This window comes from Acomys russatus, chromosome 5 (assembly GCF_903995435.1).
Source record: "Acomys russatus chromosome 5, mAcoRus1.1, whole genome shotgun sequence".
Classification (NCBI taxonomy): Eukaryota; Metazoa; Chordata; class Mammalia; order Rodentia; family Muridae; genus Acomys; species Acomys russatus.
The window spans coordinates 75,560,216-75,587,390 of record NC_067141.1 but is presented as its reverse complement, the minus strand read 5'-3'; the positions used below and the strand labels follow the sequence as shown (position 1 = coordinate 75,587,390).

The 27,175-nt window shown below is 44.5% G+C and overlaps 1 protein-coding gene across 1 annotated transcript; it reads left to right on the top strand.

The window, feature by feature from the left end:
* Positions 1-855: 855 nt before the first annotated feature.
* On the top strand, positions 856-26,932 carry Ccdc186 (coiled-coil domain containing 186). The gene is made up of 16 exons (XM_051146968.1): positions 856-896; positions 3,861-4,559; positions 6,922-7,048; positions 7,957-8,085; positions 9,159-9,371; positions 10,215-10,334; positions 14,583-14,687; positions 15,570-15,668; positions 15,824-15,910; positions 16,728-16,870; positions 18,441-18,696; positions 19,696-19,885; positions 22,962-23,042; positions 24,275-24,485; positions 25,528-25,747; positions 26,408-26,932. The coding sequence occupies exons 1-16, from the start codon at positions 856-858 to the stop codon at positions 26,489-26,491; spliced, it is 2,805 nt and encodes a 934-aa protein (XP_051002925.1). The 3' UTR covers positions 26,492-26,932.
* Positions 26,933-27,175: the final 243 nt, after the last annotated feature.

Sequence of the window (27,175 nt, the reverse complement as noted above, 5' to 3'; positions counted from 1 at the left end):
GGTAGTCAGGCCAGCTTGTCCCGGGCCAGTGGGTTTCTTCTGCAGCAGTTCTTGTGTCTTCCTTGGTGTTGTCACTGCTTCGTGTACAAGCATGCATTCTCCTTACCGTCTCCCTGTCCTCTCTCTGGTCAGTGTTCACTGGGGCATCAGCAAACTAAGTTTGCACAGTCTCAATGGTTATCAGATGCCAATTTATATAATGACTTTTTCATAGGTCATGACATATTGAGAGACAGCATGTGAAGTACTTGTCTTTTAAATTAAGTCTTTAATTGATAGGCTGTATAAACAAATTCTAAGTGTGGGTAAATAGGTTACTTTGTTTTATTTTGCTCCTGTAGAATGTGAGGTCCATTTTTTTGTTGCTCTGCACTGTCTGGCAGCCCCTTCTAGCTGCCCACTAAGGGCTGCCCCGCCCCAGATCATTTCACAAAGCCAGCGGCTCCTACTGCCATTGATAAGCACTAAAGAGTATTCGCAAAAACGCTAGTAAATGTACAGAGCATATTGGTTAGGTTCATCTGTTTGTTGATGTTATTTTTTTGATGCTACAGAAGTTTCAGTTCTCAGTAAAATTTCTTGTTACAAGAACAACAATCATTTAAAAGGTGGCTGCCTCTTCAGAAGGGTCAGGATAGGCTGTGTCTGCTGGATGAGTGTAGGCAGTGTGTTCCAGTTTACAGGGCATTGTGCCTGTGCTTGTAATAGGGATGATTGGAGAGAGAGATGGCATTAAAATCAGTCCTCAAGCATCGGTCTCTAGGTAGACTGAAAAGAAACATTTTCAATGAAGGCAAATCCATGGGCATGTGAGTGTGCCTGCTGAGGATCTTGAGTACTGGTGAGTATGACAGCATGGCAGAGCAGCCGCAGGTTCTGAGTGTGGCCGGAGCCAGGTGTGGAAACGGGTACACCTGCTTTACCGAGGAATCTCAGTGATTAAAAACAAAAATAGCAACAAGGAGGAGTTGGGAATCATAAACATAGTCTCCCTAAAGAAAAATTGAAGCTATTAGTCCCTAACTGCTGGACTTGACAGTGTCTGCCTAATCCTACTCAGAGAGAGACGTTGTTGTGGCTTTTCTCTGGCTAGCCCCTGCAGAGTGGAGACAGAACTTCATTACCTGAAGCTTTAAAGAAGGGAGAGGTGGTTCTGCTGCATCACCTCAGCTGGCTGTTTGGTCAGTGTCAGAAAAGGTGCTGAGTGTGGGGTGTACAGAAAGATTGCTGCAGCTTCCTGGCCTCCACTCTTGCCCTTTTACCATCGGAGGCTCACTCCACGGGTCGGTCCTGGTCCCTCTGATAGCCAGGGCCACATACTTATCACTTCTGAATCTGATGATTTGTCATTTCCTTTCACAACCCTGTCCCCTGTGACTGTCCCAAATAGTCTATTAATTACTTTGCTCTTTGACTTGAAATTGCGGGAAAAGAGAATTGAGTGAGATTAAGAAACTAAGTGTTCCAGGTGTACGATGGCCTGGGCTGGGTTGCAGGGAGTGGATAGTGACAGAAAAGCAGGAGAACAAATTAAGAGATTATGAAAGCAAAGGAAAAAATGGAGAAGTTGGCAGTTAAGTGTGTGATGCCATTGATGGGGAACTACTCAGCATTAGCTCCAGTAGGAATGCCTGTTTTCAGGTAGACCTTAATACAACACGGCCATAGCATGAAGAAGAGGGAATAATTCTGTGTCTGTAACTTAGGGTACACTACCACTGAAAACTCTCATCTAGGCCAAGGAAGCCGAATGAAAGAATATGCTTCTCTATTGACAAATCATGGCACACAAATAAGACTCTCAAAGTTGTTGATAAATTGCTCTTTCCTTAGCGGAATGCTGGGGAGTCACAATGCTGCCTTTATCATCTGTTCTCTCCTAAAGGGCTCCTTATCTGCTGCCCATTGGGGATTCATCTGCTGTGAGTTCAGCCTCTGTTGATAGAACATCAACTAGTTATGATGATTTAAACCACTGCAGGTTTATACTGGTAAGATTTTAAGTTCAGCAACAGCATAGTGTGTCTTACATGTATTCTGTATCATATAGCATGTTGGATTTCTAAAGAGAGTTACTGTAACTTACCTAGTTTGTAAGTTGCTAGTGTACCTGCCTGAGATTCATTTTCCCCCTAAGATTTTGGAACAAGTGACTGAGCTTTTCATGTTTTGGCTTCATTTGTTAGTCCAGTCTAAAGTCTTTCACGTCAGTACCAGCTTGGGCTGCTTATGAAGCACACAGCTCAGTAGCGTTAGGTTGTGTCGTTTGCGGGAAGGTGATACAGAGTTAAGTGACTGAGAACCTGAGATCAGTGTCTGTAGTAATTGTTGTCTCCACAGGTGGCCCAAAGGGACAGTGTTTGAGAGACAAGATGGCCTCCTCTTCCTTACAGCGACTCATTCCGCAGTCCTAGTGCAGTGTGCTTCAAGCACCAGCTTCGTTTTACGCAGGCTTAGGTCAGCACGTCCGAGGGCTGCCTGGGTGCTGAGATTCAGACAGTAAGCTCAAAGGCTGCACAAGCCTTAGGATTTACTATACTTCATTTTAACGGAAGTCCTTCCTGCTTAGTGTTCTGAGGGTGCTGTCGCCAGGCTTCTCTTTCTTCTTTCAGGGTCCTCTAATCCCCTTTCTTAGAGTTTAAGTAAGCATGCATTTTTCTGTTATAAAATTTAATCTTTTAAAATTTATTTTCCATGTGTATACTTCATACTGAAAATACTTCTTTGTCTGTACAGTTGCAATCTAATTTTAAATCCCTCTGTGCACTGTTGAAACAGAACCAAAGACAGAGACAATTCTTTTCATCAAGACCAGTAGTTTCTTGTTTTGTTTCCCAAAACAGAGTTTCTCTGTGTAGCAGTGGCTGTCCTGGAACTCGCTCTGTAGACCAGGCTGGTCTCAAACTCAGAGATTCACCTCCCAAGTGCTGGGATCAAAGATGTGCACCACCACCACCAGGCTAGGTTTTTTATTTTCTAATTAATTTTTATAATTACGTGTATATGTATGTCCAGGTTAGAGGTTTTGCATATGAATACAGTGCCAGAGGAGGCCAAAAGAGTGCACTGGATCTCCTGGAGCAGAAGGTAATAGTGGCTTGTTATGAGCCGCCCAATGTCAGTGTTGGGAACTGACCTTGAGTCTTTTGCAAAAGCTTTCTACACTCTTAACTGCTGTACCATCTCTCCAGCCCCTGGTAGACTATTTTATCTGTATTTCACGGTAATTTTTGAAGTTGGCTAATTTTCCATAAGAAGATAGAGGAGGAACCTTTGTAAATAATATAAAAATGTATTTTCACCTAGTCAAATAAAGTGTTGCTCTTACTGGCCTCGACAAGAGCTATAGGCTCTGCTTGATGTGCACGGAGGAGGATGCCTAGCAATCAACAGGTGAGTTCCCCGGATCCCTTCCTGGCCAGCATCAGCCCCCAGTGGGGTCTCTGAGCTGAGGCAGGGCCTCGTTGTTGTTAAGTTTCCTCCTTGGTGAATTGTTGTCATCACTCGTGTGCGCTGTTATGTTATCTTACTCTGAGATTGCTCGACTAGCGCCGTCATTGCTGTCCTTTTGCCCACAAAACTGAAGGGACATTCTTCCTCACTGCTCTTCCAATTGCTCAATTGTCTCTTATCACCTGCGGCTGCAGACCACAACCAAAGAGGCTGGCTGGCCAGGAAGGAAGGCCTGTGAGCCTGCAGCTGTCCTTCGCCTGTGTCCGCTTCGGTTGGCTGGTCTCGTCTTTCTCTAGGAAGGCCCCTGTTAGAGGAATTGGGAGTGGTGCTCTCTGTGGGCGTGTCAGAGGGTCTGCAGAGGTGTGGGAGGCCTTGGTTTAACTGTGTACATTTGTTTGATTTCCTAGATGTGAATGCAGATCTGAAGACATGCAAAGTGAAGCCGTGCCAGTCAGCATGTCAGAGACCGAGCACGCAGAGACCGAGCACGCAGCCTCCGTTTCTTCTGAGGCAGCTGTTGGGAGAGCATCTGAGTTAAAGGAAGACTCGGGCATCTCCGCTTCTGGTGGCGAAAGCAGCAGATTAGAAACAGAGTCAGAACTATTGTCATTGAACTCTGACAGAATTCTATGTCAAACTAATGGAAACAGTAGCCAGGTTGACGTACAAGAAAACCATATTCCAGACTGTGGCAGCGGTGAGGATTCTTGTGCTAAAACAGACACGTGCCCAGAAAATTCTGAGCAAATAGATGACTTTCCTGGGGGAGACTTTGCAGAAGAAGTGTCAAAAACCAGTGAAGCCGAACAGACAGTCCCGCAGATCCTGACAGAGTTACAGTCCTCTGCATTCACCGAGGTTGACACTCCACAGACGGCCACAGCCAGCCTCTACGATACAGACTGCACCAGGAAACTCATTTCAAGGATAAAGACTGTTTCAGCATCAGATGATTTGTTGGGAGAAATAGAATCTGAGCTCTTATCTGGAGAGTTTGCAGAGGAGCACCAAGTCCCAAATGGAGTGAAGAAAGGAGAGCAGGCGTTGGCGCTGTTTGACAAGTGTGTGCACAGCAAGTACTTGCGACAGGAGCTCACTATTGAAAAGTAAGTCTGACGCTGTGCGCAGAAATGGTGCTGTGAAGGAGAGAAGCCTCTTGTCTGCGCTTTGTTTCAGAGCGCAGCCATGCACAGCTGGTCGGTAATTGTCTGCTTCCTCAATGACTGAGCAGCTCACGCTTGCTGCTGGCTTAGGGAGTCAATCCAGTAAAGGCTGTAAGTTCATTAGGGACCGAGAACCTCTGTAAAGACAACTCAAGTTTTTCATTTTTGAAACAAGGTATGTCAAAATATGTTGGAAAAGAAATTAAAAGTCATGAAACTAAATTTGAAAGCTTACAGTTTAGAGGACAGAGTGATGAGTTACTCGAGCACATCCTGCTTTTGATAACTATTTAGTGTTGTGATGATAATTTGATTTCCTTCAGCCTGTTTCTAGTAGTATTCTATTCTGTACTTTTAGTGTAGATTTTTATAGTAAAGTGATACATAGGTTTGAGCAAACTGTTACAATCTGTTAAGAAAGAAAAATAAAACATAGCCTTCACTGAAGGACATACAGATTCCTTGTAAACTATGCTGATTTGCTTTTTAAGAAATGATGAAGTGGGTGAAGATAAAAAGAAGGCCACATGCCAGGGGACGGCGTCAGGGGATGACAGACACAGGAGGACTGCTTGATACGGAACTGGCCTCTGCTCTTTGTTTCCATGTGATTCTGTTAAATCAGCCAGGTTTCCCCAAACCAGCTCGCTCTTCATTGTTTGCTCCCAGTGAACTTCAGCCTGCTAGCATTCACTTTCCTTTCTTTTCTTTTCCTTTCTTTTCTTTTTACTTTAAAAATCTTTTAAATTTAAAATTTCTAATGTAAAAAAAGAGTGTGTTATGATGTGAGGGGTACGCACATGTAAAAGTCAGAGGAGAACTTTGTGGAGACATTTCTTCTCTTTCATTTCTATGTGGGTTCTGGGGATCGAATGCCCGTCTCAAGCCCTCCTCTGCTCACTCAGGCCCTGACGTGGGACACTGATGGTTGTGAGTGTCCTCTGTGCCCCTGCCTGAGCTGCCTGTGCTTTCCCTGCTTTTTGTTTAAGCTTCAATGACCTCCTTCATCCCCTGCAGTCTGCTCTCGCTCTGATCTCTCCTTTGCCTCAAGATCATTTCTGATACTCTTTCTTACTTTCCTCAGATGTTGAATCTTAACAGTTGATGCAGCACTTTTGTATTTTAAGATGTGTACACCTAATAATCTCATTTGCTATTAATTATGTGACTGACACACAGCACACCTTAACCCATGGATCATCATAGATTTGCACTGTGTACTACTGTCATCCTGAGGTATGTGAGCTGCCCGAGCTTTGTGAGTTTGGCTTCAGAAGTTTTATCAGTTGTTACTGGAAATCATCAGTTCATAAGTTGTCAGATGTAACTAAAAAGTATTGGAAGTGAACACAGACAAACTGGTTTGTCCACCCAGGTGGAGCGGCAGCAGGTGGCCAGAGTAGGGAGGAGTCCCAGCGCTGAGTCAGAGCAGTCTTTCCTGTGAGAGGAAGTGCTTACCTGGTGCCACTCTCGTGGCTAGTCGGGCATCGTCATATAAGCATCAAGTAGTAGTGTAGTTTCTGTTCTGTTTGGTGTTTTGTATTGATCTTTTATTCTATATGTAATAATTTTCATTCCAAATAAAATACTTTTTGGTTCATGTAAGCAACTAGATGCGTTTCTTAGCTTTTACCTATGAAGAGCACTGTTTCAGTTCCTTTTATTGAAAATTTTATAAATGCATCCTCTCCCAAATATGTGATTATATGTCCATTTCCATTTGCTGAGAGTTCATATTGTCATTATGAGATGACTCTATGCTCAAACTGGTTAATATCTACTACCCTCTCGTGTGTGTGTGTGTGTGTGTGTGTGTGTGTGTGTGTGTGTGTGTGTGTGTGTATACACCCTTCAGATGTACTCTCTTTGCAAGTTTCCTGTTAGAATACTGTTTCCTTTTCCTCCTCTGGGTCTGTCTCTTGTACATTCCTCTCCCCTTTCTTTTTTCCCTCATTCTTTCCCTCTCCCTTTCTCTCTTCCCCTTTCCTTGTTTTCTACCTCTTGCCCCTGTTTTGTGCTAGGAGATGTTAAAAATGATGGCTGTGTACTCTGCTACACCCCAGCTCTGTTACCACCATATTGTACATTAATTCCCCAGGATTTGTCTTAGCCTGGAAGTTGTCAGTGGGAAGGACATGTCCTGAGAAGAAGGCGTCACTAGGTGTGGGGCTTGGTTCCTACATGGATATGGTATTTTGTTATAAAAGATATATAATCAGAAGTGTCTACATTTAATCTGTAGATAGATAATATTTCATATCTTACTTTCCTTTTTACTTTATTTACATTGCCTTTTTATATTTAGATTAATTAAAGAAAATAAGAATCATCAAGAACTCATCTTAAATATTTGTTCAGAAAAAGACAATTTAAGAGAAGAGCTGAAAAAAAGATCAGAAACAGAGAAGCAGCATATGAGCACAATCAAACAGGTAAAAAAAAAAAAAAAAAAAAAAAAAAAGTTCAAGACCAAACTCCTGGAAAGAACCATGTAGTAAGTTAAAGCATTTCAAATGCAGGAAACTATTTCATATTTAAATCATTAGACTGAATCTGAATTCTTTTATATAAATGCTGATGTGTATAACTGTTCTAAATATGACTAATTTTCTGCCCAGATAATAAAAATGATTGATTTAACTTTCTAGCAGTTAAGGAAAGAAGTGGCCAGTAGTAGTAGCACCTAGGCATTTCTGTCTGGCTTTGGGACGTTTTCTCACTTGTGGTTCTACTATAGTTTCATCCCATCGTTCTGTGAACTCTACTGTGAAGGTGGTGTCAGGCTAACTGCTACCCTAGCTGGTCCTTTTCTTTCCTTCTTTTCAATGGGTGTTTGCTGCGTGGATGGACAGGTTGGTGCTTAGGCTGGGAACAGAGCAAGAGCTGCTCTAAACCTTTCTGAACTGCCTTCCCTTCTGTGGACAGGGTGTGCGTGTTGGAAGAAACAGATCTGGGGGCTTTCCTCCTTATGTGGGCATCCTAAGGTGCACATCAACCAGCAGTGCTGTGACAGGAGGGGTGCAGAGTGTACCACAGTCCATCTAGAGAGCTGTCCAGTGACAACAGCAGCACACGGCTGTGTAGTAAACAAAGTTATCATTTGCTCATGTTCTGATACGTGTTGACTTCACTTACATATTTGAGGGCTGTGCATTGCTGTGCAAACTGTGGTGTTTATATGTACCAGCTCCACCACGTGTAAACTAAAGCCTGTGAGGGACCCGAGGAAAATAGTCAGGACCTGCACTTTACAGCCTCTGTATGCACTGTGGGGATTATTTGGGCTTTCATTGCTCTGTTGCAGCTATAAAATATAACTTGGAAATCATTCTTTTTACAGTTAGAATTAAGAATAGAGGAACTGAATAAAGAAGTTAAAGCTTCCAGAGATCAGCTAGTAGCACAGGATGTCACAGCTAAAAACACAATCCAGCAAATCCACAAAGAGATGGCCCAGCGGATGGAGCAGGTATTTCCCGTCGTCACTATTACTTTGATAGTCTGATGCTTCATGTTTACTAGACTCCTAACAGTTGGGTTACTAGGAAAACACCGGTGTTCATATGAAAAACGGGGCGCTGGAAGGATGACTCAACTGTGAAGAGTACGTGCTGGTCTCCCAGAAGTCTGGAGTTTGCTTTCTAGCATCCAGTCATGTGACTCCCAACCACCTGTCACTCCAGCACCAGGGCTCTGAAGCCCTCTTGTGGCCTCTGAGGGCATTCATATGCGTATGCTCGGACAAACACACATGTACACAGAAATAGAAATAAAAAATAAATCTTAGACAGTGCTAAGGTAATGCATAAGTATATCCTAATTGTAAAAAATTAATAAAGTAAGAAATACATGGGGGAAAAATGAGTTATCTCTTCACCTGTGTCTCCAGTCCCTTTATATATCTCTTTCCTTGTTCCACAGCTGGCAGGTGTGTCGTATGTACATCTACTAGTGATGCACGTGCATACATATATTTACTAGCACCTTCTGTGTTGCTACAACAACATGCTTGAGTCTTTATACTTTGTTACAAAAGAAGTGTATTGTAGTTTAGAGGTTCAAGAGCAGGATAACCCAGAGAGAATAGTTGTGGTAGATGACTTGTGGTGACCCAGAAGCCTGGCTTCACTCTTTCCAAGCTTCTGTCTTCTGATCCTCCCAGCTGACCCCGCTGCAAGTGTGAGCAGCTGACCCTGCTGCAGGTGTGAGCAGCTGACCCCGCTGCAGGTGTGAGCAGCTGACCCCGCTGCAGGTGTGAGCAACTGACCCCCGCTGCAAGTTGAGGTTAAAAGGGTTTGTTAGTGTGGACTATTGGTGATCCTCTTCCTGGGACCAGAATGGTGGAGAAAGCAGCAAGAAAGCTATGTGGAGAAGAAGGGAAATGTACTTAAATAGAAACCACAGCAACCAAAGTAAAAGAGTAAGGAAAAGCTGGAGCACAGCGCAAAATATATGGTAATGCTGCGGGAATAATATTCATTTGTATACGTTTTCACTTGAAAATATTTTTTTATTAATGCTAGGTAACGTTTTCTTTCAAAGGCCAATAAGAAGTGTGAAGAGGCCCGCCAGGAAAAGGAGACGATGGTCATGAAGTACGTGAGGGGGGAGAAGGAGTCTCTAGACCTTCGAAAGGAAAAGGAAGCACTTGAGAGAAAACTGAGAGATGCGAGTAAGGAGTTGGAGAAAAACACTAACAAAATCAAGCAGCTGTCTCAAGAGAAAGGGCGGCTGCAGCAGCTCTATGAATCAAAGGTATAACCTGTGCCTCATGTGAAGGTCACGCCCCTGCTTTCCCTTAGTCACTGCAGCATTCAGACATAAAGCATGGCGCTTTCTATTAGCTCACTGACATGCGTGTTCTAGGTGTCTCGTTCATTGCTGCTGAAAAGGTTTGCTGGGGGAAAGGCAAAATGTTGGCATGTGTTATTAGTAACAGTTTCTGAATAATTTTTTAAAACTTTCTTTTTAGAATCTATTGGAAAAATTTGTGTCTCAGAAAATTGTTCTGCTAAGATATGTACATATTAGTATTAGTTGTGAATAGCTTTAGAATCAAAAGTATAATTTGGGCAGAGTCTATGTTGATTTTTTTATTTGATACATTTTCCCCTGCAGTGCGAGGATTGGATGTAGCAGGGCTTCGTGCAGGGTGGGCAGCGTCTCCACTGCTGGGCACTGCTCCAGCCTGGCCAGAGTCGTAGTGCAGCACTAGCTCGCCGGAGGATAGAACTGACCATTTCTCTTCCTGAGCTGTCCTAGAAGGTTGACTAGCTGAAGCGGGAGCTGGTCAGAGATCTTGCTATTATCTTTGTGTAGAAATGGCTGTCGCTGTCCTTGGGGTTCTAGCAGAACCAGTTCAGTCACCTCACTGCCAGGCAGTTAGAAATCAGTATGTTTGTCTTACATGGGACCCATTGGCTAATGCATGCCTATTAGTTTGACTTAGGGTTTTATTGCTCTTATCATTTGAGCCTTAAATCAGCTTTCTGACCTGTGGGTCATAGTGTACCTGCTCTTGTGTTGTGTCACTGCCCAAGGGGGTGTAAAAGATGCCCAGTTGATTGTTTGAAAAAAATGGCCTAATGTCCTTTTCAGGAAGGTGAAGCGACTAGACTCCTCAGAGAAATGGACAAGCTAAAGGAGGAGGTCAGCTCTCACATCATTAAAGTCAAGTGGGCGCAGAACAAGTTAAAAGTTGAAATGGACTCACACAAGGTGAGTGTGGCCGTGCGGTGCAGTAGCAGGAGTGCTGAGCAAAGTGCTGGCAGCCAGAGGCCTGGGCTCTGCTAGCAACTCCTGCAGGGTACTTTAGAGCTCAGTATTGGGTCATCAGAAGAAATAACTTTCTTCATGGCATGTTATATTTTATAATTCATAGTTTACAACATGTAATTTTGATCATTGTTTTGATAATCAAAATTTGAGGGAAGGAAAATATTTAATATATATTATTGGAATTAAAATGAAAAAATTTAAAGTATCAGTGATGTTATGATTTTCATTATTAAAAATATTTAAATATAATTACTTAATACAAATAGCTTATCTGTTTTAAAAATATTCTTTTGCTACCATGCTAGCAAAAAAATGTGAATGGCACTGACACACGCGCTAGACACTGAGCCAGGGTTCTCATGCATGCTGAGCTAATACCTGTGATGACTCCTGAACTACTTGCTGCAGATACGTTTTTATCTAAAAATTAATATAATGAAATGTAATTATAAAGTCCAGGGTTAGAGGGATGGCTCAGCCACTAAAGCATAGGCTCACAACCAAAAATTTTAAGTGTGATAACTAATGGTACAACTTCATCACAGGTAGATGATCTGTAGGTGAGATAATGGGTGGGAAAAGTCAACTCTGAAATGTGACTTAAATACAAGATTGGAGTTATGGAAATAGAGTGTCGCTTTCCAGGTCTCCTAAATAGGCTTACTGATGTTGTCTAAAACATAGCTCCTGGTTGCCTTATTAAGGATTGACTGACAACAGTAAAGCTGTTAATCGCCTTTGGATATTTATATATTAGTATCAGAAATCTGGTGAAAGGTAGCAGCATGGTGCTCCTGTCACTCATGACCCATGGCTGTGTGAGTAAACTACAGAGAACTCAGAGAGCAGAGGGGCAGCCCGGCTCACTCAGCTACTCACAGCTTCCCTATGCTCTGGTTACATAGTGAGAAATTAAAATTCAAAATCCATAAAGAGTAGTTTCTTACTGCCTGATTTGCTCTAAATTTGGAGCAGAGTGCTCAGTCATTTCTGCTGTCTGTGGCCCTTTTCCCTCTATCTGTGTTCTCAAAAGCTATTACACTATTGCATTAAGGTGCCTATCTGAGTCCTGAGTGTTTAAAGATAGGATGACGAGAGACTTCTAATGGCAGCTTTGAGATGTGAAACCAGATAGTTTAGGGAGGTGGCTGAAGGCTGACCACTGTGAGGTGACGTAGTGTAGATTAACTAGTTAGGACATGAGGAAGCTGGGCGTTTACCAGTTCTAAGTAAGGTGTTTGGCTTAGCCATCAAGCCTTAGTCCTGTATGTAGCACAGTAATGTGCTGGGTATAAGAGTCAGAAGACAGTCTTTGCTTTCAGGGTGTCTGGACCAGGGCCCTGGCTTAACCTGTTTTTTGCATCTGCCTACTGGCTGCCAGAAGAAAACTGACTCAAAAGATTTAAGAGTAATCTAGCCGTGTAGGAAGCCACTGAGATGAGCAGGAGTCAGAAGCCACTTTGTAAACTTGCCTGGGCCCCATTTCAGTCTTAGATGCTAATACTGGGATACTGTAGATTCTGGGCCCATTGTGAACAGTGGGCCTGGTCAGGCCAGGCCCTCCAGGGCTTGTTACCAGAACTGAAGTCTAAACTGTATATCTGTAGTCAAGGTCAGACTACAGAAATTAGTCATTACCTCCTCCTCCTTCCTTTGTGTGTTTTGTTTTAATTTTGAATATAGTGAATAATAAAGACTTCCACTGTACCTCGTGTACTTGCTGAGCTATCTGGTTGCCATGGTCTCACTCGCATGACCTCACTAGAGCATCGGTGTGGCTGGCTGTACATATGACTGTGGTCCTTTGGTAACACTGTGGGCTGTCTTGGGTGCTGCCAGGCAGTTCTGCCTCCAAAGGCTAACATTCTGGAGTGGTGTCTCTCGGATGAGAGCGGCATCCAGACCGCAGTGTGCAAGTCACACCCTGGAGGTGCGTGTGACTAGTGCTCTTATGCTCTGTGTGTTCTGTCAGCTCAGTTGCCTGAAGCCAGACTCCATGCTTGTGTGCTCTCCCCAGTCACTGGTGTCTGTCCCAGTGCTGCCCTCATTCTCAAATGCTTTGTCAGAGGTTCATCAGCTGGGGGTGAGAGCTTGCCTGTTCGTAGCGTTGCCATCTGTCTGTTCCAGAGCTACACTCTGTTGATTACACTCGTGCACGATGGGATAGCTAGATGCAGACATGTCCTTCTCCCTTAAACTAAAAATCCCCCCCATTACAGACAATGCAAGCAAAGGGAAAAACAATAAAACTATGAGACAAAAGGCAGCATAAGATAGCAATCGCTAAGTGAAGCAAAACAAATGTGCTTAATTAAGCAGGGTGTTTGCCTGTGGCGCTGGAGTTGACAGCCCCAGTGGTCTTCCTGGGTTGAGGCGTTAGAGTTCAAGGTATGGAGAAGAGGAGGGCAGAGTTCAGAAGTGCAGAAGGTGTGGGTCCAACAACCCCTGGAGCTCACACAGGGCAAGGAAATAAATGTTACTGTTAACATCAGCCAGAGTGCAGGGACTCATCAAGTGACCCTCAGCACACAAGCACACACACACTCACACAAGAGTTAACAAACATGAACAGTGTCTGTAAGTGCTCCATTGATAGGTAGATCATATACTGTAAACAGCCTTAACCCAAACGCAATGATTTTTTTTTCATTTATTCAAATGTTCATTTAATTAGTAACATTTATTTGGCATACAGGGATCTCAGTTGCTGGCTTTAGGGTGTTGAAGAGGACCAGACCTGTGTGTCAGTTGTGTTTTAGCTGTGATAGTGAGGATGCAGAACCATAGTTGTTACCTAGTGTAAGATTCTTTAAAATTTATATTTGAAAAAGTATCCTGGTTATTATATTATTTGTATTTTAGGTGATACTGCCTAGTTACCATCAGAGACCAGTTAGCTCAAAGTAGGTAAATAAGTACTTACTTATGTGATAGTTATTGATAAAATGACATATGGAGTAGTGTGTGGAGCCTAAGTGCAGTGAAGAGAGAAGGGCAAAGCTGTCCTGGGCATAGGGACAAAAGAAGTAAAGGGAATGGGTACCCGAGGTGGAGCAGAGGCTGCTGCCTGGCCTGTTGCAGAGAAGCAGCTATGTCAGTCATCACTTTCTCACCGCTGTGCCAACATACCTGCTAGCAAGTGAGGATGGTGTTTCTGGCTCATGGTTTTGCATTCTAGCAAGAAAGGCACAGCTGTGTGAGGGGCTTGGTCAGTCAGCAACCAGAGAGCAGGAAGCCAGCAAGGAGGAATGAAAATAGACATAGTGTATGTCTCCAGTGGGCATGGGGCAGAGGGCGTTTGAAAGGGCAAGGCAGCCAGGACTAGAGCAGGCGAGAAAGATGAGAGCCAGGAGAAAGCTGCACTTGATGAGAGCAATCCCTAGAAGCCCTGCATGAATCACTGCCATTTTAGTAGAGGCTGGAAACAGGTCTTCTTGAGTAGCATTCTTCACTCAGAAGGAGCTTCAAATGAGTGACACTAGAACAATCAGAGAATCTCCGGGTGTGCAGAGAACCACTGAACAGTTTGCTTTTCTTATCACCTTAGTCATTTTAAGGAATTTGGTGAAAACTGTCAGTTTTATTTATTTACTTATTTTTGTCAGTTTTAACTGTATCTGTCAGTTTAACTATGCTAGCCACTTTCACTTTGTTAGAAACAAACACCACTGCTAGACTGTTGCTCAGTGCTATATAGCAGTGTCTTAGCTAGGGTCTCTGTTGCTGTGAAGAGACACTATGACCATGACAACTCTTATAAAGGAAAGTGTTTAACTGGGGACTTGCTCAGAGGTTCAGTGCGTCATCGTGGCGGGAAGCATGGCCGAGTGCAGGCAGACAAGGTGCTGGAGAGGAGCTGAGCATGTATCTGGATCCTCAAGCAGCAGGAGGGAGAGTGAGCTTCTGAACCCTCACAGTCCACCCCTGTGAGTGACAACCATCTTCCCACAAGGCCACATCTACTCCATTAAGGCCACACCTCCTCTGATAAGGCCACACCTATTCCATTAAGGCCACACCCACTCCATTAAGGCCACACCCCCAATAAGGCCACAACTCCTCCAATAAGGCTACCTCTTTGAGTCTTCTGGGACCATTTGCATCCAGATAACCTCAAGCAGGAACTTTGCTCTTACTGTTCTTCATATCACCATGGCTTATTTTGTCTCTGTTACTTTGTTACTGCAGGAAACCAAAGATAAACTCAAAGAAACAACTACAAAATTAACACAGGCAAAGGAAGAAGCTGATCAGATCCGGCAAAACTGTCAGGATATGATCAAAACGTATCAGGTATGTTGGTTTCCTTTTTGAGCTAGACTAATTATCAGAATTCTGTTGTCACAGACTTTCCATATCTGACAAATTTGAAGTATGCTTGGATTTGTTAGGGCAGCTAAGGTAAAATGCAAGTTAGTTGCTATGCTGACGCTCCTGCAGTGGGAGAGATGCTTGCCATGCAAACATGAGGACCTGAGCACCCACAAAAGAAGCTAGGTGTGGCACCATGCATCTGTGACCTCAACTCTGTTGGGGTGAAGAGAGATAGGGAAGTGGCTCCACGGAGCTCAGCCAGTCTAGTCCAGTCAGTCAGTTCGACGTTGTGGGGTATCCTGTGTCAAAAACAGCGTGGAGAGCCATTGGGGAAGGGGACTTCGGTCACCTCTGGTCTCCATGGGCACACAGGCATTCACATAAACACACACCACATAGGCAGCTCAGGCGGACCCTATTAGAGATTTTTCATCAGAGAAGTTCTAGAAAACATCAGACTAAGGAAGAGAGCGAAGAAATGTACAACTTAAAACTTAACACTCTCAAGGCTGGAGAGATGGCTCAGAGGTTAAGAGCACTGGCAGTTCTTTCAAAGGTCCTGAGTTCAATTCCCAGCAACCACATGGTGGCTCACAACCATCTATAATGAGATCTGGTGCCCTCTTCTGGTGTGCAGGCATACGTGCAAGGAACACACTGTATACATAATAAATAAATAAATCTTAAGAAAACAACTTAACACTATGTTGCATACCCAGGGTGTACTGTTATTGTATCTGCCAGGTTAACATCAAAATGCTTTCTCAATTTTAGCTGCAAAATCTATTGCAGTTAGTAAACATGATTGCAGAGCTTTCTTTATTTTCAAAGTGTAAGTACTTTTCACGATTTTTCCGTTAGGAATCTGAAGAGATTAAGTCAAATGAGCTTGATGCAAAGCTCAGATTCACAAGAGGAGAACTTGAAAAACAAATGCAGGAGAAATCTGACCAGCTAGAGGTGAGGATTTCAGCTCTCCTGTATGTAGAGTAAGTGTGTGATTGGCCGGAAGAGGGATGAAGCACATGTTCCTGTTTACACCTACAGCCTTGCTAAAGGAGCAGCAAAACGCTACTAGTGCTCATGTGTCTCTTAGATTTGTGTTTTTCTCTCAGATGCATCATGCCAAAATAAAGGAACTAGAAGATCTGAAGAGGACGTTTAAGGAGGGCATGGATGAACTACGGACATTGAGAACAAAGGTGAGCAGACCCTGAGTCCTCACTCAGTTGGGGTAGATACTCTTAACTTAGAATTTATTTTGATGTTTAAAGCGTTAGGGAAGGAATACTTAGAAATCTTTCAAAATAGAAGAACTCAGAAAGAACATCATTTAGCAGTGGAACTGAGTGTTGGTGAACTGGAGTCCACGCCAGTCACTGGACATGCTTGCCATGCATCGCTGTTCATAGCAGACTTGCAGGGCTCCGTCATACTATGAGCGTTGTTGGAGCTAAAGACAGCAAAGCAGTGTGAGCATAGAACACTCTTTACGACCAAAAATACTACTTCTGGCCAGATCTTATAGTTAAATGGATATCATTTTAATTTCTAACAATGTTAGTGAATCCCATGTTCATAGCCTTTGCTGTCAGGGTAATCACCCTTTAGTATTCTTATGCTGTCCCTACATGTCACACCACACCGGCAGCTCAGGCTGACATTATTAGAGACTTTTTCATCAAAAATGTCCTACATCAGACAAATGAAGAGAGTGAAGAGATGTCCAGCTTAAGAAAACACCCTCCTGTGATGCATTGTGTACTCAGAGTGCACTGTTGTGGGGTTTACCCAGGCCCCTTGGGTTGAGACCACAGCACAGCACTCAGCGTCTGCCATGTCTGTTTTCTTCTCCTTCAGCGGTTCCCTGCAAAGAGGGACGTTGTTCTTGTTCAGATAAGGAGATAGAAAGTCAGTGAAGCAAAGCAGCGTTCACCTCAGCCCACTGAGTGTCCTGTCTGCAGTAGTTCATGTGGAGCATGCGGTCTGTGCTTTAGCTTGATTGTCATCATCTCATAGGTGAAATGTCTAGAAGATGAACGCTTAAGAACTGAAGATGAATTATCAAAATACAGGGAAATTATCAATCGTCAGAAAGCCGAAATTCAGAATTTATTGGACAAAGTGAAAATCACAGATGAGATGCAAGAGCAGCTTCAAAGGTATGAGATGAGCGACAGCGCCTGAGTGCTGTCTCCAGATGGTAACTGAGTGCAGCTACTGTTTCAGACACACACGCACTGTTTTTATAATTCTTCCAGTTAGCACTCTGCATTGTCCTTGAGCTTTCTTCTGGCTTCTGAAAGTCAAATCAAAGTTTCTATTTCATAAGCCCTGACAGGAACCATTCCTAGAGAAGAGGAATTTAGTTTATCTGTTCTCAGCATCACAGTTGTCACTCTTCTGAAAGGGGAACCTCAGTCTGCATCGATGTCTTTAACTTGGCTCCCTTGTGGCTTGAGGTGACTTACTTACACTTGCCTCACAGCGCCATCTAGGTGAGCCTGACTCAGGCTCAGTTCTACCGTCTGTGCTGCCCATCTCCAGGCAGCCACATGCTGCTAAAGAAATGGTGCCCACCCTCTGTCACCATCCTCAAGTAGGCACACCAGTCACCAGCCCTGTCTCTTCTCCAGCCTTCCATCTTAGAGTCTTTCTCCTAGCATGTGATTTGTTACAGGAAACAGAGGAGCTGCTGGCGACTCTCCTCTCAGATTCTTGCTCTTGGTTCTTTGAGCTGCTGGCTTCACCATTCTTTCCTGTCGTTGTGCAAGAGATGTCCTAACTCTTGAGTTGGGCTATCCTCTCTACCTCTGCTGTGGGTCCAGCGCCCTTTTTCTTTCGTTTCTTGTCTCTCTACTGACTTTCCTTTAAACAATAGAAGGTTTTATTTAAAAAAAAAAAAAAAAAAAAAGTGCGGGGCTGGAGAGATGGCTCAGAGGTTAACAGCACTAGCTGCTCTTCAAGAGAGCCTAAGTTCAATTCCCAGCAATCACATGCTGGCTCACAACCATCTGTGATGGGATCTGATGCCCTGTTCTGTAATGCAGGCACACATGTACATACATAAATAAATGTTTATAAAATTGTGTGTATGAATCTTTGCCTGTCTATATGTGTGTGCATAATATGTGTGCCTGGTACCTTTGGAGGCCAGAAGACAGAATGAGACCTCTGGGACTGGAGTTACAGGTGGTGTGAGCCATTGTGGGGGTCCTAGAGATCAAACCTGGTGCCTCCAAGAGAGCAGCCAGTGTTGTTAAGGGCTGAGCGGTCTCTCCAGCCCCTGTGAATGGAAGGAAGCCATTTAGAACACAGCCACATTGAACCATTGAGTTTTGTCTATGGCCGTTCTCACAGCACAGTGACGAAGTACAGCCAAGGCAAACAACAAAAGTCACCCATGAGGAAAGCACGGCTCAGAAACTCGACTTGTTTGTTGCCCGCCCTTTTATGGGATGGTGGTCACACTTCATGAGCTCAGGCAGCCTGCCTACTCAGTGTGTCATCACTGTCATTAGCTTGCTTGCTAGAAAAGCTCATTGAAAGCAGGACCCTGCTAGCCTTGCTTCCTTCACCTTCGTAGCTCTGCCCATAGTACATGAGGCCCTCATGAGTGTTTGAGTGGGTGAGTGACTGCAAGTTCTGCCGTAAAGCATTCCATGAATGAACATGCCCACACCATTAATTTAAAGCTTGTTATTTTTCTTAAATATAAACTTTTTTTTTTAGTGGTAAACAAGAAATTGAACGTTTGAAGGAAGAAATGGAAAGCCTTAATTCTTTGATTAGTGACCTACAGAAAGACATCGAAGGTAGCAGGAAAAGGGAGTCTGAGCTCCTGCTGTTCACAGAGAAGCTCACCAGCAAGAATGCACAGCTGCAGTCTGAGTCCAGCTCCCTGCAGTCGCAAGTGCACAGCCTCTCCTACAGTGAGAGCCAGCTGCAGAGCCAGTGTGAGCGGGTGACACAGACCAACACTGACCTGGTGAGCATGTCTGCACCACATGCCAGCAGTGCAGAGGCCCGCAGAGGGTGGCGGCCCTGCCCCCTGGGAGAATAGCCAGCACTCCTAACTGCTGAATCACTTCTTTCCAGCAAGAAGCACAGACTGAGTTTCTCTAATAGTAGCAAAGTATAAGTAACAATTAACTTTAGGTTCTTAGCTGATCGCTGATTATTTTAACTTTTGTAAGAATATATTTGTTTTTCTGTTTACTGAATGTAATTCATAGAATAGAATAGAATTCTTATGAGATGATAAAGAATATTACACTTTTGAAAATAAAGTAACAAGCCAGGTGTGGTGGCGTACACCTGTAACCTCAACACTTGGGAGGCAGAGTCAGGTGGATTGTTGCAAGTTTGAGACCAGCCTGGTCTACAGAGTGAGTCCAGCATAGCCAAGGTTACACAGAGAAACCCTGTCTAAAAAAGAACCCAAATAAAGGGGTGGGGCGGAGAAAGGAAAGAAGGTGCCCATGATTTCTGTCATTCCTAACTGGAATCGCCTTTTTTAAGGTCCTCCTTCCTTCCTTTCCTTCCTTCCTTTCTTTAGGTAGTTTAAAGTGGTTTAATACTCATGCATAATAAAAGTGCCCTTTAGTTGCTCATAAAAATAATTTGAGCCAGTGGGGTAAGTGGGCATGGTGGTGCAAGCCTATAATTCTAGCGCTCTGCATGAAGGCACAGGACAGCCTGGTTGACATAGTTCTTAGGCCAGCCAGGAATACAGTGGAACCATGTCTTTCAAATTCTAAAAGTTCAGTGACTTGTATTGGAGCTGTGTCCCACAGAAGGTCGCCCCAGAGTTGCTCTGTGACCTGTTGCATGCTGGGTGAAGATGGGGAGGAGCTCACCAGCAGAGCCTGCTAAGGGCAGCCACAGAAAAGTCTGTTCTTCCTTGTGCTTTTAAGTTTTTAAACTGAACAATAATTGAAGTTTTTAAAAAAGAGTGCATTTTAACTTTATCATTCTTACTTTTCAGGAAAGCAGATTGCGAAAAGAGGAAGAACTGCGAAAAGAGGAAGTCCAGACTCTGGGAGCCGAGCTTTCTGCTGCACAGACTGAAGTTAAAGCCTTGAGTACCCAAGTGGAAGAATTGAAAGATGAGCTGGTGACACAAAGGCGCAAGCATGCCTCTAATGTCAAGGACCTTAGCAAGCAGCTTCAGCAAGGTACCCTGTGCTGTGTGTTGACCTCAGAATGTCTGAGTGATAGAGCCCAGTGCAGGAGGGCGCTGTCTGTCCTGTGTTAGAGCCCAGTGCAGGAGGGCGCTGTCTGTCCTGTGTTAGAGCCCAGTGCAGGAGGGCGCTGTCTGTCCTGTGTTAGAGCCCAGTGCAGGAGGGCGCTGTCTGTCCTGTGTTAGAGCCCAGTGCAGGAGGGCGCTGTCTGTCCTGTGTTAGAGCCCAGTGCAGGAGGGCGCTGTCTGTCCTGTGTTAGAGCACAGTGCAGGAGGGCGCTGTCTGTCCTGTGTTAGAGCCCAGTGCAGGAGGGCGCTGTCTGTCCTGTGTTAGAGCACAGTGCAGGAGGGCGCTGTCTGTCCTGTGTTAGAGCCCAGGAGGGCGCTGTCTGTCCTGTGTTAGAGCCCAGGAGGGCGCTGTCTGTCCTGTGTTAGAGCCCAGTGCAGGAGGGCGCTGTCTGTGCTGTGTGTTAGAGCCCAGGAGGGCGCTGTCTGTCCTGTGTTAGAGCCCAGTGCAGGAGGGCGCTGTCTGTCCTGTGTTAGAGCCCAGTGCAGGAGGGCGCTGTCTGTCCTGTGTTAGAGCCCAGGAGGGCGCTGTCTGTCCTGTGTTAGAGCCCAGGAGGGCGCTGTCTGTGCTGTGTTAGAGCCCAGTGCAGGAGGGCGCTGTCTGTCCTGTGTTAGAGCCCAGTGCAGGAGGGCGCTGTCTGTCCTGTGTTAGAGCCCAGTGCAGGAGGGCGCTGTCTGTGCTGTGTGTTAGAGCCCAGGAGGGCGCTGTCTGTCCTGTGTTAGAGCCCAGTGCAGGAGGGCGCTGTCTGTCCTGTGTTAGAGCCCAGTGCAGGAGGGCGCTGTCTGTCCTGTGTTAGAGCCCAGGAGGGCGCTGTCTGTCCTGTGTTAGAGCCCAGGAGGGCGCTGTCTGTGCTGTGTTAGAGCCCAGTGCAGGAGGGCGCTGTCTGTCCTGTGTTAGAGCCCAGTGCAGGAGGGCGCTGTCTGTCCTGTGTTAGAGCCCAGTGCAGGAGGGCGCTGTCTGTGCTGTGTGTTAGAGCCCAGGAGGACGCTATCTGTGCTGTGTTAGAGCCCAGCGCAGAAAGGCGCTATCTATGCTGTGTTAGAGCCCAGGAGGGCGCTGTCTGTGCTGTGTTAGAGCCCAGTGCAGGAGGGCGCTGTCTGTCCTGTGTTAGAGCCCAGTGCAGGAGGGCGCTGTCTGTCCTGTGTTAGAGCACAGTGCAGGAGGGCGCTGTCTGTCCTGTGTTAGAGCCCAGGAGGGCGCTATCTGTGCTGTGTTAGAGCCCAGTGCAGGAGGGCGCTGTCTGTCCTGTGTTAGAGCCCAGTGCAGGAGGGCGCTGTCTGTCCTGTGTTAGAGCCCAGTGCAGGAGGGCGCTGTCTGTGCTGTGTGTTAGAGCCCAGGAGGACGCTATCTGTGCTGTGTTAGAGCCCAGCGCAGAAAGGCGCTATCTGTGCTGTGTTAGAGCCCAGGAGGGCGCTGTCTGTGCTGTGTGTTAGAGCCTAGGAGGGCGCTGTCTGTGCTGTGTGCTTAGGTTGGTTTTTCTCTTAGGGTCAGGTTTTGCTGTCATCCTTGCTCCCCTCACACACCCAGTTTTCTACCTCACCTTCCTCAGTGTTAGGAATAAAGGAGTGTGCCACTGTGCCCAGCCTGTGGAATATTCTTATTCACTACGTTAATATTCACAGAATAAATTACTAAGATTGCTAAACTTGCAAGATTCTGTGAGTCTATTTTCTATGCTAAAGCCTGTTTATTCATAAAGTCACAGAATGTGAAAATCAGGAGAATGCCTTTGGCCCATTGGGAGAATCCAAACCTTTTTATTTTGCACTCTGCTACCTGCAAAAGTGGTGTAAATGTTTTTTCTTTTTTTCTCTTTCCCTCAAATTTGTGTATTTTCATATTTAAAATATAAATTATTTTATGTATTTTAGAAAATGTGAGAAAGATCTTCTAAATTAGAATCTAGAAAGCACTTGTAATGTTTACCTCTGTGTGTGTCTGTCAAGCGATTGACTTCTGACTCACTTGTTGATCGCTGCATCTTGAGAAAGATCTCCAAAGTACTGTGAACTACCACACAACTAGCTGGGATAGCCACTAATAACTGCAATTATAATCAGGTTTCCGCTGTTTAAAAATTCATAGAAACCTATATGCTAATGCCTGCCCGTGATCCCCGCAGGAGGATCTAGGTCCCTCAGCTGTCGGGTGTACTGGTGCATCCCTTTAATCCCAGGACCTAGGAGGTAGAAACAGGCAGATCTCAGAGTTCCAGGACAGCCAGGGCTACGTGGTAAGACCCTGTCTTGGAAAGATAAAAGGGGGAGGAGGAAGAGGAGGAAAGAAGAAGAATTCAAAGTGGTTTTTGAGTATCTGTGCCATATGTTGGGATACAGTGAAAAAGACATGTACATCAACTTTTTATTTGTGCTCTACTTCTTTGTGTTTAAAATAGTAAAGAATATAGTAAGATAAGACTTAGGGTTTGCTTAATATTTAGATATTTGCCAAAATAATTCAGATTTTAAAAAGATGTACCTATTGTTCCATGTATGGGTGGTTGTCCTGCACACGTCTATGCACCACATGCATGTCTGCTGCTCATAGACGCCAGAAGAGGGCATCAGGTCCTCTGGAGCTGCTGTTACACACAGCTGTGAGCCACCGTGCAGGCACTGGGGACTGAGCCTGGTCCTCTGGAAGAGTAGTCGGTGCTCTTAACCTTTGATCCATCTCTTCAGCCCTGTTTTCTACACTTGTGACTGAAGGCAAGTTTGGGGAGATCTCAGATACTGAGGAGGGTCTCTTACATTTCTGTCAGGTCCTAAAGGTAAAGTCAGGGTAAGCTAACAACGCTGCTCTCAGCTGGCCTTGTTCTTATTTAATCTGTACACTTACAAATGTCATTTTCTATGGTCAGCATCTCTAGTGTTGGTATGTGTCAGAGCCCATTGTCCTGTGCTCTGTGCCATTTTGCCCAAGTGACTTTAGCAGTTTATGGAAGATGGCATGGGCAAGTGGTCATTAGAACTATCCCAAGTTAATCCATTTCTTTTCCTCACAGCACGGAAAAGACTAGACCAGACTGAGAGTGGGAGCTACGATAAAGAAGTCAGCAGCATGGGGAGCCGCTCCAGCTCCTCAGGTGAGCATGGGCCGAGCTGTAAAAGTATTCATGTGCTTTGCTTCATTTTGAGGTTTAAAGAGAAGTTAGATATAATTACATTGTAGAAAATGTACCTGTTTAAGTATGTACACTCTGCTGTTCGTCAACATCCCTGGCGTGGCTTGGGCTCATATGAGGCTTCCCACCCCATTCTTTTTAACAGCACTTTTGTGTCTGTGCATCACTGCCTTTCTTAACTTGTGGGGCTTAGATTTGTATTTATCTATGTAGATCCAGTGTGTGGACCCACTTTCATATCCAAGCACCTGAATGATGAGGTGGCCATCCTACGTAGCATCAGGTTCTGTCAACGCTTCTCTGGTACCTGCAGGGATTTGGTTCCTGAGCACTCAGTGGATACTAGACTCCGCAGCTGCTGAAATCCTTAATAAGATGGTCTGCTCTGTACAGTCCTCCCGCAGACTCTAAATCATCTCCGCGTCACTCACAGTACCTTACACAGTGTGCGCGCTGCTGTTAGAATCACTGCACTCTGTTAATCTAGAATTGTGTGCTGGCGTCAAAGCATCAGGGGAGTTACTGTAGTAACTAAGCATGTTAACAGGAAGCACATGGCTTGACATTATCTTAGATCCCAGATAAAACCATTTTATTTGGGTTGTTTAATTTGGGCTAGGATATTGTTTTTCTTAAGTCTATAATATGGTTGAAGGCCTAATTTGTAGGGTGAAGAGACATTGACTTCATGGGTGCTGGTGGAAAACTAACACAAAGTCTAGGTGCCGAGTCCAGGGGAGGCAGACTCCCTGCATGTGTTGTAACTCGCCTAGATGAGATGACGAGCCTATGAAGTTACTGTTTTCAGCTGACACAACGTAGGCACTGAGGTTAAATAATGTGTCCAAAGTCACACGATTAGCATTGTAGGATCCGGACGGTGCAGTGTGCTGTCCTTTGACTCTCCGGCCCCTCTGGGGTTCCCTTCTTGGTGTTACCTTTACTGTTTGAATTACTGTAGGCTTTTTTTTTTTTTGTAAGATTTGTTTCTCTGTGTCAGTTCATGTTGTTCCTGTGTAATGTAACAGACACGGCTGACTAATGTTGTCACCTGTGCTTTCAAAAAAGAATGGCGACCACAAGTAGCTGTTGTGTGTTCTTGCCACTGCTGGACAGTATTACTATAACGAAGGAGAGGAGATGAGGGAGGCCCAGGTCACACTCACTGTCTGCGCCCGGTGCTCTGTCCTCAGGGTCACTTAATGCTCGGAGCAGTGCTGAAGACCGATCTCCAGAGAACACCAGCTCCTCCGTTGCTGTGGACAGCTTCCCAGAAGTGGACAAGGCCATGCTGATTGAGAGGATAGTGAGGCTGCAGAAAGCACACGCCCGGAAGAACGAGAAAATTGAATTCATGGAGGACCACATCAGACAGCTGGTGGAAGAAATAAGAAAGAAAACCAAGTATGTATTACTGTGGTAGCGGGGCCCGTGTCAGGACTGCCAGTTGCGTGGATGCAGATGCTGATGATGCGATGATCGTTTCCATAGGGTTCGTCACGTTGTCCCACCTGGCTGTGTGCTCCTGGGCTCATGAGGTCCTTGTGCACCAGGCTCCTGCGTAGCTAGGCAGCAGCGCTGAGCCTGGCATCCTTACTCTCCAGTGTCCTGGGCTGCGTCTTCTGTGTTACCTGGTGTAGTCTAGGGTTAGGGTACACAGAGGTGAAAGGAAACCAAGTCTCTTCTTAAAGGTGGACATCAGGGGAGAGATAGGGGGAGGACAGTATGGTTTTGCTTTTTAACATACCAAGATAACTTTGGATTTAAAAAAAAATTGTACTTAGCTTTTAAAAGTGAGTGACTTTAACAGTTATATGGATTTTTGGGAGTTTTTCCTACTGATCAGATCCAATAATTAAGCTCCTCGTGGTATAGGACACTGTACTGCCTAGGACCACTTGGCAGCAGAAGGGGTTCTCTGGTTTTCTGATTAGTTAACTAAATCTACCAAGAACTGCCCTTTACCGTGAGGGTCAAGCCCCAGCTCAGCTCCATGCACAGCTTGACTGAGCCACCGTCCTCTTGCAGATGCCACACTTACTTAAAGAAGAGTTGTCTTTATTTTGCGAGTCTTCTCCTAACTCTCATTTTGAAATAATTTTAGACTTGTAGAAAATTCTGCTTGTAGATTTTAAAAGTACAAAATAGAATTCAGTAATAGTTTAATAGAAAATACTAACAGAAATCAAACCAATAAAGTAGTGACTAAACTATTTGCATACAAGTACAGAAAGAAGTAGAAAAGCTGTGTTTATATTACTTCAAATACCATGCTACAAAAAGGGACAGTAAGAGACCATCTAGTAAGGAAGACTGAGCTAACTCAAATCATTGCCTAACAGGTGGATGTTTCCTGCTGATCGTCTGCATGCTTGTGAGTCATTGACACCTACAGACCCCAGGGTTTTTATTCTGCAAGCACACAGAGTATCATTTTGTTTTGCAGAATAATTCAGAGTTATGTTTTACGAGAAGAATCAGGCACACTTTCTTCAGAAGCCTCTGATTTTAACAAAGTGCATTTGAGTAGACGCGGAGGCATCATGGCGTCCTTATACACATCCCATCCCGCCGACAGCGGGCTAACCCTGGAGCTCTCCTTGGAGATCAACCGAAAATTACAGGCTGTTTTGGAAGATACATTGCTAAAGAACATTACTTTGAAGGTATTTGCTTTCTTACTCATTTACACTCAGTAAACACAACAGGACAGCGCCTCTTCCATGGTCTCCTTAGCATCACAGGTACCACCGAACCTGAAGAGGAGGCCAGCATAGTTCTGGAAGACACTGAGGTGAACCGTTGGCTTCACAGTGGGTGACAGCTTTTGCCAAATGATTATAGTGATAACTTTTTTGTATTATAGCATTTTAAGTGTATTTTGTAGCTTTTTTTTTCCCCAGCTGTTGTTTGACCCAACTTTTCTGTCTTTGCTATGCATGGATTGATAACTAGTGATAGATTTAATAAATAGCTTTAAATCTAAGTAATCATTATGAACTAAAACTTGCTGTAGCTGCAGTGAAAAGATTATAACTTCGGGCCAGGCATGTCACACACATTTAATCCCACCAGAGGCAGGAGGAGTTCTAGGAGTTTGAGGCCAGCCTGGTCTGTCTACATAGCAAGTTCCAGGACTACATAGAGAGAGCCCATCTTTAAAAAAATTATAACTTTGAAATGGACAAGCCTATTTCACTAAAACGTGTGTCTAGATTATCTCAGTACCAAGGGCTAACCTCAGTCTCACACTTCAGGCAAACGTGCTTCAAAGGGTATCGGTGTTATACTTAGTGCTTCTGTTTTCTCTCCCCCACATATTAAAGGAGAACCTGCAAACACTTGGAACAGAGATAGAACGCCTTATTAAACACCAGCATGAATTGGAACAGAGGACGAAGAAAACCTAACACAAAGCCCTTGCCCCGTAGACAAATGAGCCACAGAGCAGCAGGTGCCACTGTCCAGTGTCCTGAAACAGTCTCTGCTTTGTGTAACTACTCAAAAATTTGTTTTGCTTCCCTGTGTAGAAGTGCCCTTTTATGAATGGGTGTGCTGGTGTGTGTGCTGTAACTGTGAGCTCAATGAAATTCATTTTTATGCGGTGCAGCTCAGCTGCTTTGTCACTGACTCAATATTTAGTTTGCTTTTTGCTCTAAAGTACTAAATTTTAGTACAAGGGTTTAAAAAACAAAATAAAACAAAATTTTGCCATAGTTCTTCCCTTAGTGATTTCAGCCTTTGAAAAGTGTTCATGAAAAGACAGCTGTTCATCATCCAACAGTTAATTATTTCTGCAACACAAAGAGAAATCTATAGAAATCATTAAGTTGTTCAGTTTTGCTCTGAGTTCAAAGCCAGCCCAGGCAACATCTCAAAACCCCCATCATAATTAGCCCTGATCACAGAATATCCTTGAGTTGTGCTGTAAGGATGTGTGTGAGGACTTAAGTCAACTTTGATTTAGTGACAACTAGACAGGAAAGCTGACTGGTGGTGACTGGTGGTGGCAGGCACTATTCGCCAAGTGTCCTTACCTGTCATAGGCATATTTTTTCTAATTGAGTTACTAGTTGAAATTTTTAAATCTTTAG

Bases quoted from the DNA above. Each gene is read 5' to 3' on its own strand.
- Ccdc186 (XM_051146968.1), top strand. From the start codon at position 856: ATGGCAGAGCAGCCGCAGGTTCTGAGTGTGGCCGGAGCCAG. The intron at 7,049-7,956 runs GTAAAAAAAAAA...TTCTTTTTACAG, and splicing joins ATATGAGCACAATCAAACAG to TTAGAATTAAGAATAGAGGA. The intron at 15,669-15,823 runs GTGAGGATTTCA...TTTTTCTCTCAG, and splicing joins AGAAATCTGACCAGCTAGAG to ATGCATCATGCCAAAATAAA.